The sequence below is a fragment of the Erpetoichthys calabaricus genome, chromosome 11 (genome assembly GCF_900747795.2).
Source record: "Erpetoichthys calabaricus chromosome 11, fErpCal1.3, whole genome shotgun sequence".
Lineage (NCBI taxonomy): Eukaryota > Metazoa > Chordata > Cladistia > Polypteriformes > Polypteridae > Erpetoichthys > Erpetoichthys calabaricus.
Window position 1 is genome coordinate 128,806,751 of NC_041404.2, and position 17,604 is coordinate 128,824,354.

Here is a 17,604-nt window from a genome sequence, read left to right on the forward strand (position 1 = left end):
TTGACTTTATAAATAAAAGACTAGATGAGACATGATGGTGCCTTTCATCTCTCCTGCAGGATGGGGTTCAAAAGCCTGCACTTGAACACTGTGGACTCCTTCATGAGTGGCATTTTTAATCACATTCTGGCTGACCCCAATGCTCTCAATATAGAATAAGCTACTATTCAGGTATTTTTCCCTTTACATGACACCATCTGGAGTGTAAGCAGCCAGCATAGTACAGCATTACAGTACAAAAAGAACAAAACATATTTTAATTCCCTTAGAGTCTTATTTGTCTAGCAAAAGTAGGCAAAATTGTATTGCAAAAACAATGGTGAGCACTAAGCATGCAAGGATTGCTGGATATTTCAATAAATTACCTAACATTCGGCAATATATAATAAGAAATATTTGCATTTTCTTACAAAAAACACAATTTTTACAGATTCATTTTTGATTTGCCTAGCTGCCTATGCCTCTTTAGGGATTCGTACCAGGCAACTAACTACTTTCATGCTCTGGGTGGCATAATATTAAAATTTTAAAGCAGAAGCTTATAATAAAAGTATGGATTTACAAGATAGAATGTAATTATGCAATGGCCCAATGAAAAAATCTTCTATTTATTGTGAGTGAATTTTTTAAATGGCTTTTTTATATCAAATACTTGGGGGTATGGGGGTGGGTGGGTCTGAAAAAATAAGGCCTAGGCAAGGGTAGTTTCAAGATAGCGTGGCGGCTAGGTACATTTCTAGAACAAAGTATCTGATAGACAGAGAATAGAGAGGGAGATAATGACGCCAGCAGAGACAGAGTAACTATACATGTCAATGTCTGGAAGACAAGGGCCATTAGGGGGTGATAGACCCTCTTAATGTACAGAGCCTCCTGGATCATCAGAATCAAAGAAGGAGTGGTGCTCTGGCAGGACCAAGATGAGGATCTCTCACGATGCTAAAGAGAAGGCAAGTTAGCAACTAATAGAGAGGCTGCCCTAGTGCAGTGTCTCTCAGTGGGTTGTGAGTTGCTATTATTTATAATGGTTGTAGGACATGGAGGATTGCGAAATGGGTCTCGCAGTGGGTTGAGGTGTTTCAACGCTTTGAGGATCATGCTTGATTCCTCCCCTCGCTCTTACGATCACACTTGCATCACCAAGAGGACCACTCCCAGCCTCTAATTATCCCTCTCTTTATGGTCCTTGGTGGTCGTGATGACACTTATATTGGAAAAAGTGGGTCACAACATCCAGAAAGGCTGACAAACACAACGGGCTTGTTGGTTGGATGCTAGTATTTTCTTTGTCAGCTCTGCTTGGATGTATTGATACACGGAGATCAATTTTTGTGCCATGTATAGGATTTTGCATGTTATTGGTAATTGGATCCACTGTTTGCGCTTTTCCATCGATAGTACTTTGTTAACATTAGCACTGCTTTTAGAAGGAACCACAAGTGAATTGCATGTCAGGTTCAGCTGCAGTGCTCATACATGACCTCCAGACACTCTGCTAGCCTTTTCTTGACTGACCAAAATCTGTATCCAAGATGTGTCAATGAAGTAGTGCAAGCAAAATGAAAAGGTTAAGGTCCTTAAAAATGACAAAAATATTTTCTCTTGAATAGTTAATAACTGCGGTGGGCTGGCACCCTGCCCGGGATTTGCTCCTGCCTTGCACCCTGTGCTGGCTGGGATTGGCTTCAGCAGACCCCCTTGACCCTGTGTTAGGATATAGCGGGTTGGAAAATGACTGACTGACTGAATAGTTAATAAACAAGAAAGTTCTATTAGCATTTGAGAAATGACCAGCAATAAGATGGTTTATTATAACTTTAATAAAGAATTTATTGTAGAAAGAGAAAATATAATATTGCAGTATTTTGTGTTGCTTCCAGCTCTGTTTGGCTCACTAAAATGATGGAAGAAAAAGACCCAGACTACAAGATTAATTATTTTAATTTAAATCCCACTGACATTGTGCCAAGAAGGGAGGATGTTAAAAATAATAACCACTAAGTAATTTCTAATAGCCATCAGGAAACTTATAAAACTTATGTAGTTATTACAACTTTTCCCTTGTGGCGATCAACTTTGTGTTACCTGTCCTACTACACTTGCTGAACTAACAGGCCCAGGCCTAATGTTACTCGATTATGTTTACCTCTTTTGTAAGTTGTTTTGGATAAAAAGAGTCCGCTAAGCAAATAAGTGTAAATGTAAATTTAAATGTAAATATAAATGTAAAACAGTGCAGTATTAATAAATCAATGGAATCAAATTTGCAAACAAAACATTTCAATTATATAACTTTATGCTATCTTTTCTTGAAATTAAATTTGTTTTATGCACCTTGGTTTGTTTACTGTTTTTATTTTTTTTTATCCAATTTATGATGACCATCATATTAATGGACTGCACACATACACGTTCTTACTTTGTTGTATGTATTATCCTTTAAGACTTTTACAGATTATTTAATTAAAATGTCAAGGTTGCATTCCTTTGACTGTCAAAGCAGGTGTCTGTTGAATTGTTAAATAGAGAGTGGAATTGAAAGGATCACATTGAGCTTCCACATGGGAAGCATAAAACAATTTTTGGCCATGAATTTTTAATTATATGATCTGCAGTTGAATCCTATGTACTAGATCTATATTCTAATGGACTGTACCAACTACTGGCATTATTCCATTAAAGTGGGTCAATTTTGTAATAAATCATATAAAAACACAAAAAGGGATATATACATTTTATATATATATATATATATATATATATATATATATATATATATATATATATATATATATATATATACATACACATATACATTTTATATATATATATATATATATATATACACACAGAGAAAAAGTAAAAGAAACGGACTGCTTTTGCAGCATCTTCAAATGCAGAAAGATTCCATTGAGACTAAAGGATGAAAGTAGAGGCTTACCGTACACCATAACTGAAGTAAGACGGTAAACCCCAGTAGCCAATAACAGCTGACTTTGCTCCCTATCTGCCAAGTGAGATGTCTCATCTACTTACCAACATCAAAAGTCTGCGATCCAAGCACAAGAATCCTCATTTACTTTTCATTTCTCTTATTTCTCAATCTCTAGAATTTTTTTCTTCTATCAAATTAATACTTGCTTTCAAACTCTGCCCATCATAACAATCTGCTACACATTGCAGACTAAGACTGGGGTGGTTTTAAGTCCATTCCATGTCCTGATATCATTTCCAGAGTCAGGAGTGGTGTTCCCTCCTGATCCTGCAACATCCAGGTTAGAGCTTGATGGCGTTAGCCATCGGCTGGGAATTTATACCTAACCTTTAATTATGTCAATTATGAAAATTACCCTTGCATCCCATAACTGCAGGTGGTGCAGTGGTAGCACTGCTGCTTTGCAATAAGGAGATTGTGGATTCACTTTCTGGGTCCTCATGGCATGGAGAGTGCTTTGAGTAGTGAGAAAAGTGCTATATAAATGTGAAGAATTATTATTATTATTATTAACTGGTCTGATAAATCTCAATTTCTGCTGAACACACACATGGCAGGGTCAGAATTTGGTGCCAACACCATGAATCCTTGCACACAACCTCTCTTGTGTCAACAGTTCAGGCTGGTGGTGTTGGTGTAATGGTGTGGGGAAGTTACTTTGACACACTTTGGGCCCATTAATACCAATAAACCATTGCTTGTATACCCACAACACTGACCAAAATTTCCTGTTAACGAGGCAATGGTCATGTGATGGGAGGGACAAGAGAAATAAGAGAGAGAGCCATACAGAATTACTCCGCTATAGCACAGTACAATCAACCTTTGTATCATCCTTGTGCAAAAGTCCACGGCCAAACTAGCACTCACTGCAAAGATATCTCAATTTAGATATACTTTTCCTTGGTAGCCTATGATATTTGCAAAGTATTTTAGTCTTGTTTCTGTATGTGTGTGTTTTATATTTATTGTTTAGTTTTTGACCTTTTGTCTGCCTTTTTTCATTCTGCTTATGTTAAGTGGTTTTGGATGCGTGTTTCTATGCAGTGACTGCCATTTTTTGGCTTTCAACTCCTGTATTTTTTGACTACTTTTCTTTGACAGTAATCACGTTAATTACCACCTAAAGACCACCTAAAATTAACCGCTTTGTTTGCCTGAATTCATGTCATGTTTTCCTGATCTTCACCCCATCCAAGTTTGCAATGCCTCTGATGGTGGTATCTACCACTAATATGCAGAAGATTTCCTGGCTTATTCTTTAGATTCTATCTCTTGTTTTCTCTGTTGGTCTCTTTCTTCATCTCTTCCCACTGGAGGTTTTTCTCTTTAATCCTCCAGAAGAGAAGGGTAAGGAAGGGTAGCTGGGAGGGAGATGTCGATGAGAGGATTATGAGTGTTTGAGACGCTGTTGATTGGGCAAAACTGTGATCGAGCACAGTTGTTAGTCACATTAAAACCTGTAGGTTAGCAAGGTTTTTCTTCTTTTCATTTACTTAAAACATTTATTTGAATGTGTTTTTTCTAGCATGCAACTCTAGCATGTAATTTGGTGTAATAAAAACAATATTTTTGATATTATTATGTTTAAAGAAGGTTCAGTCACTTAATACACTTGCTCTTTTTTGAACATGTGGCAGTAACTTCTATACTTTTCTAAAGCAAGCAATCTTGACAGATATCTTCTGCATTTTGCTATATGATAGTCTTCTCTTCCTGCTATTTGTTAATTGTGCCACTCTGTTGTAATCAGGGATGACCTGTTTGGCTTCTCCCTGCTATCTGTCATTTCATTCCTCAAGTAGCCATTGTCACACACATGCACATGGGAGGCAGCTAAAGGGCTTGAAGGAAGGTAATTTCATGCCAGACCAGGAGGTGGCGAGGTGCACTAATCTTTTCTTTCTTCCCACTGCAGACCCGTTACGGGAAATTACATCCATAATGACTAATCAAAGCCTGTCTTCTTCCCAGTTATATCTCACTTTTAAAACAGCTGTTCCAACAAAGAAAGGAAGACATTCTGGTGGCTCAGGCTATCAATTACTTGATAACCTGAGAAAGGATGGACATCTAATTATTTTACAGCCTGGGAAAGGAAGACCTGCCGTTACCTCAGAGAACATAAAAAGTTTTATTGTTTGGGAAAACGGACAGTGAATTCATTCATCATATTGACTGCTAGCCAATCAGAATATCTAACAATCACATCTTGCAAGACCACCTGGTAGAATTTTAGAATAAATATATGCCTTGTCTGAGGAGCAATATAGTAAGGAAGGAGGGAGGAAGAAGAAGGGATGAAGACGTCAGAGGAGAGCAGAGCGACGTCAACGTGAAGCCGTTTCCATCTGATCGTCAGAAAAGCATCATGAACAATTACGAGTGCTAGATCACAAGCCGCCTGTGACATTCATCCTTGTCATCTTCACTTTTTCGTAAGCTTTTTCTAAAGACTATATATATCCAGAGTTTACTATCAGTCCTATTTTCTGTTATTCTTTGTTCTACTGGTATTATTATTATTCCTGTATAAATACCATGCTGCTTTTAACTTTCTATACTTTGTCTTAATGTCTAGAGTGATTGAAGTAATAAGGTAGATTACTTTGAGCACCTGGTGCAGCTGGAGGTTTGCCATTACAGTACCTCTGTGCTGCGAGGTTTACTAAGGGCTGTGGGTGTGAGCTCCACCCAATAGTAGAGAACAGTACGTAAAGTAAGGCATTCTTGGCTGATATATGGCCTATAGTCAAGAGTGATGAGCCTTTGTTTGTTTAAATGTATTCTTGTAAACCAAAAGTAATATTTAGGTCTGAGATATCATTAAAACATTGTATGTTGTTTGTGCCAATAATAAGCAAGTCTCTTGAAGTTCTGAGAGAGTGACAGTCTGTGTTATTTCTAAGGAATTTGTGTGGTTTAAAGTGCCAGAGATTAACCAGCCATGTGTTTGTCATTCATGGAGCACTGTTGTGATTAGGATCTGTGTGTATGCATATAGCTATGTATGCGTGTGTTAATCTTAAAGTGCAACAGTAGACCAACTCGATAACGAACTTGACGAGTACACTTACCCTTGAAGAAAACAGGTAAAGGGTAAGTAGAGGAAAATACTACAATAAAACAGATGGAAAGTATGAAAGTGTACAGAAGGCAAGCAAGATGACTTAAAATGACAGAGTCTGAAAAGCTGGCTTTATGGAAATGCAACTGACAAAGGACGTGCCAGTGAACAGGGAGTTCAAGCACATGAGAATACTGAGGAAAGGCACACATAGGGCAGGAGATGTCAAATATTTTTACATTTTTCTGTTACCTGTCTTTGATAGGTAATGTGGCTAGTAACATATAAAGAATCTATAATAAGCATCCTTCTATCTATCTATCTATCTATCTATCTATCTATCTATCTATCTATCTATCTATCTATCTATCTATCTATCTATCTATCTATCTATCTATCTATCTATCTATCTATCTATCTATCTATCTATCTATCTATCTTACAGTGTCTCTTATATCTTCTTAGGGATTACACACATTGTTGCACATGAGTACCTGAGGGTCACCTTCCAGACCCATCCAAGGTAAGCAACAGCTCCCTCTTTCTGTCCTTCACCGAGAAGACACCCTATGAGGGCATATGACCCCACCACTTCCGGTTGGAGGACTATACAATTGAGGAGCCCCCAGAAGGTGGTGTCTCATTTGGACATAAGCTTAGCCCAGGATGGAGCTCCACCCCCAGACTTGACCCATCACTTAAGAAGGCACTGCAGCCTTGTATTTTTGTTTGTTTACATCACTTAGCGCTGTTTCAGTTATACCAACTCCTTTTTTAACCAAGGTGACTCGGTTGGTGCCACAACATTTCTTTTGGATCCTGCGTCATATCTTGCATGACCACATAATATATTTGGTACCTGAGGTAGGGTTGCACGATATAAATAAAAATATATTAGAAAAAAAATTGCTGATGCCAATAATAAGAAGCTCTTATCAAATTAATTTTGATCATGTTGGTATTTTGGGAAAATGTATCTGCTAATGTGTGCTTTCATGAGTTGTTTCCTTAAAAACGTCAGTTCCCAGGTCAAATGTAATATTCACTCAAGTGCTTTTACCTGTTCCAGCCCTTGGTCTTTATTTCGACAAAAGCAGAATGCCAGGCAAGAATAAAACAGATAAACATAAAAGCAAGGCAAAAAAAGATGAAATGTTGATTATTTAGTGTTATTTTTGCTTCAGGAAGCTAAACAAAAGGAAGTCAAATGTAATTTTGAAAAGTTGTTTCTGTGACTAAACGTAACATGTGCAACTTGTTTTATCACTTAAAATACAAAATGGCATTGTCAAAAAAAAGAGAAACAGAAAAACTGATACACACTCTAATAGTGAAAGTGATTTGTCAAAGTGGCAGTCTTTAACACAAGCATTCAGTAATGGCAGTCAATATGTATAAGATTCATGCGGAACGTTAAGAACATGGTGCCCTTACCTACAGTGGACTCATTCAGACACTTCATCACAGATACGTCGGGCCATTGAGAGAGCCGCTAAAATCAGTCTGTCATCTTGCAGCCACAACAGATCTCTTGTCAACTTGATTGCAAAACAATTTTAAACATTATTTTTCACAAATTGTATATTATTTCCAGCCTCACTGTTTAGTTTTGTTTAGTTTCCATAATATAAATTTTCAAAGTTCTAAATGAGCTATGTGTAGCATGTTATAATGTAATCATCATTCTATTTCTGTTTCTATGAATTATGCCCTTAACTTATTCGTAAGTCATTGAGATTAGGTGTATACAGCCTTATTAGTTTGTGAAGTGGGGTTATTAAAAAGTTATAACTAATATATTGTTATCAAATTAAATGTGTTAAATGATCACAATATTGTTTGGAGGTCATATTGCCCAGCTCTAACCTGAGGTCTTTAGATAATCTTAAAATTAACTGATATATTTTTGCCAAAACATGAAATAGTTTTTTATGCCCTTGCATATAAATGACATTCAAGTGTTAGAAGCAATCTGAGTTTCTGTCCTTATTGATGTTTATAAAGTTTTTTCTTCCAAGGTCTTCTGTAGTTGCTTTCATATTTATAATTTTAAAACAGTCCGCATATACAAGCGTTCACTCACTGAGCAAATTCGTATGCCCACTAAACAAATACTAGTAGTGCTCATTTAGTTCTAAAAACAGCCGCAGTTCTCCATAGCATGGATTCCACAAGATGCTGGAAATATTCCTTTGAGATTGTTGTCCATGTTGACATGATTGCATCACACAATTTCTATAGATTTGTCAGCTGCACATTCATACTGTGAATCTCCCATTCCATCCCAAAGGTGTTCTTTTTGGATTCAGATCTGGTGACTGGGAAGGCCACTGAAGAACACTGAGCTCATTGTCATGTTTGTGACACCATTTTTGCTTTGTGACATGGTGCATTATCATGCTGAAAGTAACTATTAGAAGGTGGGCAATTGTGACCATGAAGGGATGTACATGGTCAGCAACAAAACTCAAAGAGGCTGTGGCATTCAAGCAATGATTAACTGATATTAATGGGTCCAAAGTGTGCCAAGAAAACATTCCCCGTACCATTACACCAACATCCCCAGCCTAGACTCTTGACAAAAGGCAAGATTGTGTGCAAGGATTCATGGTGTTGTTGCCAAATTCCAACCTTACCATGTGTGTACTTTAACAGAAATTGAGATGTATCAGACCAGGCTACATTTTTCAAGTCTTCCTTCATCTGTCCAGTTTTGGTCAGCCCATGCACACTGCAGGCTCAAATTTCTGATCTTGGCTGATAAGTGTGTAACTCAACTTGATCTTCTGCTGTTGTAGCCCATCCGACCCAAGGCGTTTAGGTTTGATGTGTTGTACATTCTGAGATGCTTTCCTGCCAACCACAGTTGTAGAGAGTGGTTATCTGAGTCACTGTAGGCTTTCTGTCAGCTCAAACCAGTTTGGCCATTCTCCTCTAACCCCTGTCATCAACAAGGCATTTCTGTCCACAGGATGCTTTTTTTTGTACCTTTCTGAGTAAACTCTAGCGACTGTTGTGTGTGAAAACCTTATGTAATCAGTAGTTACAGAAACACTCAAACCAGTCTGTCTAACACCAACAAGCATGTCACCGTCAAAATCACTGAGGTCACATTTTTTCCCCATTCTGGTTGTTTGATGTGTGCATTAGTTGAAGATTCTGACCTGTATCTACACAGTTTTATGCATTGTGCTACTGCCACATAATTTGCTAATTTGATAATTGCATGGATAAGCAAGTTTACAGGCGTTCCTAATAATTTTCTCAGTGAGTGTATCAGCAACCATTGCATTGGTGTATTTTATTCATAAAAGCATAAAAATGTTAGCTCATTTTCAGCACCATATCTTCCAATAAATTGATATGAACAGTTGAAAGATGAATACAAAATGACCTTTTCTGCATATGAGAAATGTGCACTACAGAAAGATGGACTTGGACAACAATCTTTCAATAAATATTTGCCTTTATTTGCCACACCATGTAATCATGAACATCAAAGTACTCTCAGGAACAAATGATCAGCGTTCTTCCAAAAGTGTTGTGTGGATGATTCTTATTTACAGCTACACATCCCTAATGTGAGTGTGATTACAGAAGCAGGTCTATTCCATAATTACAAAGTGCAATACATGGATTCTGTTAACCGTTCACTAACGGTACAAAAGATAACAATGCACAATTGTGAGTAGGTTCCCCATCAGGGCAGAGAAAGCTCCCGACTCGTTCCTGATACTGCTGAGGTGGCCTTTGTCTTCTGTCACCCTGAACCAGCAAATAATGGATGCAAGGTATGGATAGATGGAACCCAACAAATTTGTTTCTCAGCTCTGCTGTTCCATCACCTGTGTCAAATTGAAGATTTAAGGCTGGTTTTCTTAACAGTTTTTTCACATTTTCTTTTTGGAGGGCACGTTCATTTGTTAAGAAATCATTCCTAAATTGTCTCTCTTACTCATTTGGCACAGCAGTACCACTCAGGTCCAATACCACAGTAACATTTTACTTTTTTCAATTCATATTTTTGGTCAAGACTGCTGCTGGTATGGCATGGTGATTGTCATTGTTGTGTTTAGAGGAGCGGTGGCAGGTCCACAAGCCATTTCACAATCATTTTGTCTTACGTTGTCATCATTCACGTGTGAAACCTCAGTTGAGCCGACTTCAAAGCCAGGGACCGTATTAGCCACGTGCACAACATGAACTTTATTTCGTGCCTTTTTGCTCAGGATACAGCTGAATACCTTTTTGAACCCTTTGCGAAAATGTTTGGACACCAAGGCGTAAACAATTGGGTTTAGGCAAGAGTTGGCATATGCCATGCAGTGGGACAGCAGCCGGAAAGCATAGGTTGTCTGGTTGAAAGGGAAGTCCCCATAAAGATAGCAAAGGATCACCACGTGATATGGTAGCCAGCAGAGGCAGAAAAGCACTGTCACTATTATGATCATCTTGGTGACTTTCCTCTTTGCTTTCTTGGATTCTGACATACCATCTAATGGGTCCACAGCTGTCCAAAGGTACTTGATAGTTCTGGTATAAGACAGGCTCACTATCAAGACAGGAATGACATAGCCGAACACAAAAGTACAAGTGTCCAAGACTTTCCGTTTCCATTCTTCCCATCCAGGCACACAAACATTCCCAGTGGTAAAATCGATCAAGTCGTAATAGCTTAGGTAGGGCCCAGCAAACACCAGTGACATCCCCCAAATAACAGCCATGGTTGCCACTGCATTGCATGGAGTCCTCAACTCTCGAGATCTCAGTGGATACCGTATGGCCAGGTACCTAAAAGACAAGAGAGAAAAAGAGAAAGAGAGAGAATAATTTAATGTTTAAGAAAAGTCAAAGTCTATGAGTCCCTGAACAGACTCTACTACTGCATCTTATTTGTGTCTTACTTCATTCATTTTCAAGGGTTTCTATTTTATAGTATATTCTGTGCCTGGATCTATCTGATCTTTCAAGATTAATTTTGTGAGTGACTTGTGGTGTTTATGCTATAAGATGTGAGAGATTAAGTGAAACTGATACAAGCTACCATCTTTCTTCATCTTTGATTAATATAACCCAATCAAGATGCACATTGGGCTTTAAGTTGTTGTTTATCTAACAGACAAACTTCATAACTATATACTAAGAACTTCGTACTTTAATACCATATTTACAACAACAACAACATTTATTTCTATAGCATATTTTCATGCAAGGCATGTAGCTCAAAGTGGGTCTTGTCAACAGTTATAGCATCCACATTCATGCCATTTCATTCAACTTGAATGAAAGAAGCTATGAATTTGACTAAGTGTGTCCGATCTTTACATTTTCAAACCGGTTTATTCAGTTCAGGGTCATAGTGAACCACAGCATATTCAAGACATAACAAACCAAGAACTAACCCAGTCCATAGCAGATACCTCTCTCTCTCTCTCACACACACACACACACACACACACACACACACTCTCTCATTAACTTCTTCAGGGACAATTTAAAGACACCAAATGGCCCAGCCTGCCCACCACAGCTCCTTAAGATTGGGTTTGAACTCTGCAACAGTCTATGAGGAGTTTGGAAATTATCTCCATGTCTGCATGGATTTTTCCTCTGTTTACGTGTGTTTTCCTCCTGCATTCAAAAGACATGTCAATTATATTAGTTGTTCAGTCTAAATTGGTATGGTGTAAAGGTGTCCATTTGCCCTGTTATAGACTGACACCCAGTCTAAAGTTCATTCTTCCCTTGTGCAAACTGCTTTGTTTTATTAAACAGATCAGAAGATGGATCAATGGAATTATATTCCATTTTATTCAGCTTCTGAACTCACTATTTCCTGTTTAGGGGACTGAAGCCCATTCTGGAGCTTCTGGAACAGAGCAGGGATAACTAATCCACCTTAATAAAAGAATAAGTGTCTGTGTGTCTGTCTGTGTGTCAGTTCAGTTGCTACGTCTCTGTCATTCCAAAAGATGGCGCATCACAAACATTAACAAATGCTTTTACAAATTCCACACCAAAGGGCACGTAACAGAGACATGTGCATTGCATAGTGTGCTGCAAATGTTAACACTGAGGTCTACATTGATTACTTAGATTTCAACCCATCTTAGACGGGCAGTATAGCTAGCATGCCATCATGTAATAAAATATAAAACTTTTTTTAAAGGTGAATGTAAGTTCATGTTTAGATCATCCTAAATGAACTTTTAGGAGTATGAATTGTATTTAAACCTCCAGTAACCAGACAACACTCCTCCCTGGTGGCTCCTGGAGGCGCTGGCCTACTGATTCTGTTCTATGCTTCTTGAAAAGAGAGTTCATCTACAGCCAAGGACACAGTCACACATGACAGGACAACAGTGGTCTACTGCCCTCAACTTAAGCCAGTTTGCAGGGATTTAAGTCAACACATAGTGTGTCCTCTAGATGCACACTGTTTCCAGTTAGATATCTTGCTGGCCTTATTCACTCCTCCTACTATGCAGAATTTTCTTGTTTCAGTAAACATGGACAAACTCTTCTACATTAAGATCACTGCTTCTGTCTGACGAACTGTGACACACTATTCTTTCTTCTAATTTTTGTTACATTACACGGTAACGTACTACACGTCATATCATTTTCTAACCTTCTTAATCTAGACCAGGGTCACTCAATCCCAAACTAGCTTGTCCATCGCATGGCGAACACATGCAGACATCAGGTTCCAGTTTAGTGTTGCCAATTCACTTAAATAATATGTCTTTGGACAGTGGGAGCAAAATGGAGTGCCCAGAGGAAACCCACACAGATATGGGGAGAACATGCAAACTCCAGGCAGGTAGGACCTGGGATATGAACCTTGGTCTCCTTACTGCAAGGCAGCAGTGCTACCACTGCACCACTGCACTAATAATTTCCTGGGCACCCTGAGAGTTATGATTGAAGCTCCACAAAACACCCTCTAAAATAACAATATTTCAACAATCAATCTTAAGTCTCCAAAGGCTTTAAACTACTGCAAAGTAATTGATTTTGACAAAAATCTGCAGCAGTCCAAGGTGTCAGTAGAAGGAGATAGCTGGTGTGATTATTTAAGAGACAGCAGAAGCACTGACTCCTTGTTTCTGTCAAATATTCTGAACATTTAGACATCTAAGACTTGCAGAACTGAAATCCCAGACACATGCACAAGGAGAAGCTTACCACCCATTGAGGTTATACATGGGTCCTATGGTGCCCATGTTGGTTTCTCAGAAAACTTTTTTCAAATAATATCCATTTATAGAACTTCTTTAGTCACTACTTCTTTAGACAGTAGGAAATCGGAGCCCATGTGAAAGGTGCTATGTAAATGACATATATTATTATTGCTGCATCAGACTAATAGAGAAATCCATAGTCACTCTTAACTGAGAGTCACTAATTAACTTAATATGCTTGCCTTGAGTTAGGGGAGAACAACATACAGAGACACAGGAAGAACGTGCAAACCAAGTGCACTGGCTGGGATTCAGACTTCAGACTTCAGTTTTTTGGAGGTGTGAGACAGAAGTGTTAATTATTACACCATCACTCATGCCCAGTTACAAAAGTTCATGGTAAAACTTCAGAATAGTGGCTACCTTGGTGCATCCATTTGTTAGTTACTGCTGGATAACATGAGCTTATTTAACAGCTGTCGTGTCTAAACAAGACTTACAAAGCACTAATCATTAATTTTTGTGCTACTTATAATGTATACAATGTATATAAAAAGTATTCACCCCTACGAATTTTTCACATTTTATTGATATACGCCATTGAATCACAGTGGATTTAATTTGCCGTTTTTGACACTGATCCAAAGAGAAAGACTTTTTGAAGTCAAAGTGAAAACAGACCTCTGCAAAGTGATTTAAATTAATTAGAAACAGAAAACAAAAATGCGCAGACAAATCTGTACAGTGAAGGAACTTAAGTCATTAAAAACTGTGCCACCCAGGAAGAAATAATTTTTAATTTCTGGTAATGATGTGAGCTTTGTTGCACAGCACCCTCTGAAGTATCTTTAGTTTGTTCTCGCCTTACGTATTTGCTATTCCTAAATGGTACCAAGATGTATTTGGGCAGTGTTGTTACAGCAGCTTGTTGGTATTACTTGCAGAATTAAAAAATAAATTTCAGACATGCTTCATTTTGTGCAGGTATTACACTTGCAGCTTCTTCAGGAAAATTAGAAGGACTAAGCTCAGCTGCTGATGCTGTCATTGCTGCTTTTCATTTCTGTTTTCATAGCAGCTGCTTTTCTAAAATGGGCCAGTCGTATCTGGGCTTCAGGTGAGAGAAAAGCCATGCTGTCCAAACTGTTTTTATTGGGTCGGATAGTGCTGTCAATCAACTTACATCTACTATATGTAAATTAGAAAGGAGGTTCCAGATAACCAAAAAAAAGGGGCAAGAGCTAAGAGCAGGTGAAACTGCAGTTTATTTTTTTGACTTAGCTGTAGGAGTCCCAGGCATTAAACTTGAAATCAGCACTAGTGTAACAAAAACTCACTCGCTTAGTAATTCACCCACCCACATCAATGGCTCAGTGGGCTTGCACAGTACTCACAGCTTGTCCATCCACTCAAGTAACTCACTCAGACATTTACTTGCTCATTCACCCATTCAACTGACTGATTATCTCACTGACTTACTAATTTACTAACTTATTCTCCCACTCAACTCAGCCAAATCAAGGATGCACTCGACTGAGTGCCTTCCTCACAAACTTCAACATTCACTGGCACATTCAACAACTCAAAGGAGCGATTCACTAAGCTGGCTGACGGACTGACTCACTCGCTCACCCATCTCATGCAGTCACTCTCTCAATTCATACATTTATTCCAATTACTGATTTGGTGACTCATGATTTCTCACCAGCTAGGGTGATGCTCCCTCCCTACCTCTTTCTCTCTTTTTTGTCGTCTTCCCCGAGAGGGCAGAGGTGGGGTGCAAATATGGGCCACTATAATCAGAACCACCAGTTCTGCTAAGCTACAGAAGATCTCCTCCAACCAATGGTAGGTTTGGTTGCTTAGCTTGTGACATGGCTTTCCCATTCAGCAGCTCTTTCACTCAGCTTGGCTGCACACACTTGTTATGTTTTCGCCAGGGTACCTTCCTCAGGTTATGTTTGTGTTCTTTTTATTTTCTTTTTCATCCATTTTTCAGTTTGAATTATTATTATTTTTGTTAAAATTGTTATGTTCATTTGTCATTTGGTCAAGATGTTTAATGCATTATTGATTTTGTTATGTTTAAAAATATTTATATACCATTTCTTTAAATGCTTTATGTTTCATGTATTTTGAGGGTGGTTCCCCAAGAGGTGGGGTCACCTTTCAATTACAATTGAGGGACCTCCTCTTGGCCCTATAAAGGCTGATTGGTTTTGTCATCCTTCTGTGGTACATTGTGCATGTGTCGGTGAGTTTCTCCCTGTTTTACTACTGCTCTTCTTTGTTTTTACTGTCTTCTTGACATTTTTGTTCTGTTTAAGGATTTTGACTTGTGATTTGCTGTGGGTTGCCTTTTTTTAGGCAACTCTTTTTTGTTACTCTTTTGAGTATTTTTCTGTTTTTTCATTTTTTGTTTATAAATCTTCATTTTATAATGATTCCTTGGGCGAGTTATCTCTGCTCCAGCTGGACTTGAACGGTTTCCCCCTAGTAAGACATTTTCAAGATATTTCCTTTTCTTTCTTTTCTTTAACCTCCTTAGAATTACACCCAAGTGTCACTGAGGCTGTGAAAACAGTGTTAAAAGCATGAGTTCTGAGTATCACTTGGGCAACTGTATAGACACATCTTGTGTAAGTGTTAGACCTGAAAATTACTCGGCCTGTAAAAGTGTTAACAGCGTTAGTCCCAAGCATTACTCAGACAACAGTATAGGTGTGTCTTACATAAGCGTCAGGCCTGAGCATTACCCAAGCAATGGTGAAGACGTGTGTTCTCCTATCCTCATAATGGCGTCTTCGTAAGAAATGTTTTTCAGCAGGCCAGGTGTTGCGCCTTCTTGACAGTGATATGAGCAGTGATGTTGAGGAGCCTCTCATCAGCAGTGATGATGAAGTGAATCTGTGTTCAAGCAGCGAAATTGAAACAGACAGTGAAACCGAAAGTGATTGTGATGAACCCAAAAATGACGCTCACATTTGAGTTTCTGTTGGCCCTGCTTCAAATAAACCTGCACCACCTCATTTTGATTTTGAGGGGCAGCCAGGAATAAAAATTAACGTTGATAGCCAAGATTCACTTACTTGCTTGAAGTTATTTCTTGATGATGGCATGATCGAAAGAATTGTTGAGACGAACCGTTATGCTGAACAGTGTTGGGTAAATGACTGCACACCTAAGCAGTTTTCCTGTTCAGAGACACTTGTATGCCACACAAAAGACATATTTTGATAGTATATACAGTATTGGCATCATTATCATTATTAGTATTATTCATTCAAATTATTATTATTATTATTCTTTGTATCATTATTATACTTTTTACATTTCTGAATTTGTACTTTTAGTGTTTTACACAATTTATAGTAGCAAGATGAGATTTAATTAAAAAATCACTTTTCAAGCTGTAAAATGCAATGCCTTTATATGCTTTTTGTGAAAAAATGTAACGCTAAGGAGGTTAACTTTAATGGTTGCATCCTATTTGGGGCCTAGTTGGGCCTTAAGCCTCCCATATTTCCTGGTTAGGGTAGACTTGAATTAGATATGCTTAGTGGGCTTTTTAGAAACCTCACCCGTTAGCTATTTTGTGGAGCCAGCATCACAACAACACTATGGGTTATACTCATTCATTTGCTCCATTGATTAAATGACTCATCTATTGACTGTTTGACTAACTGACTTACTAACTCTCACACTCATTCTCTCATTTGTTCACTCACATTGTATGTAATCAATCTTAGTTTTTTTTTTACCTCTCTTATTTCATTTCCACTACTGTTTTGTGAATTGGCATTGATCCTACTGTTGTTGATATTTTTCATTGTAGTTTTCATGATTTCTGTGGTTTGTTTTGGATCATTGTGGCTGCTATTTTTGAAGTTGTAACTTTACCAAAGCCATGTTGTTTTAACAATGTTTGGTTCCTACCAGACAAATGCATGATTTGCAATGTCTTCATATCACCATTATTTATGATGGTGGCATGGTATTGCCATTGTTGAAATTTTCAGATAAATTACAAATCATTGAGAAACACTTAGTTCAAATCTTATTGAGGATTTAGGAACTTGCAGATTTTTTGACACTCATTTTATGAATACATATTGGGCTTGGTATATTAGTGTATTTTGTGTTTCTGGATTTTTGACATCAACATGTTTTAGACTGCGTTTTCCTCTCTCGTCACCTGTTCCATTTTTAATTTTTTCCCCCTTGTAGCCTGCATTTTGTCAATACTGACAGTACATTGTGTCAGTGCTGAGTCAACAAATGACCTGAATGCATGTGGAAATAAATTGAATATCTTAGGTAGAAATAAAACATAAGCTTAGTGTTTCAAAATGTCATAA

General features: G+C 38.0%; 1 protein-coding gene across 1 annotated transcript in view; it reads right to left on the reverse strand.

The window, feature by feature from the left end:
• Positions 1 to 9,530: 9,530 nt before the first annotated feature.
• The window catches only part of galr2b (galanin receptor 2b), a 123,308-nt gene continuing 115,234 nt past the window's right edge, over positions 9,531 to 17,604 (reverse strand). The window contains exon 3 of the mRNA XM_051933636.1: positions 9,531 to 10,853. Coding sequence (XP_051789596.1) covers positions 10,091 to 10,853 — 763 coding nt within the window. The 3' untranslated portion in view covers positions 9,531 to 10,090. The remainder of the gene's footprint in view (positions 10,854 to 17,604) is intronic.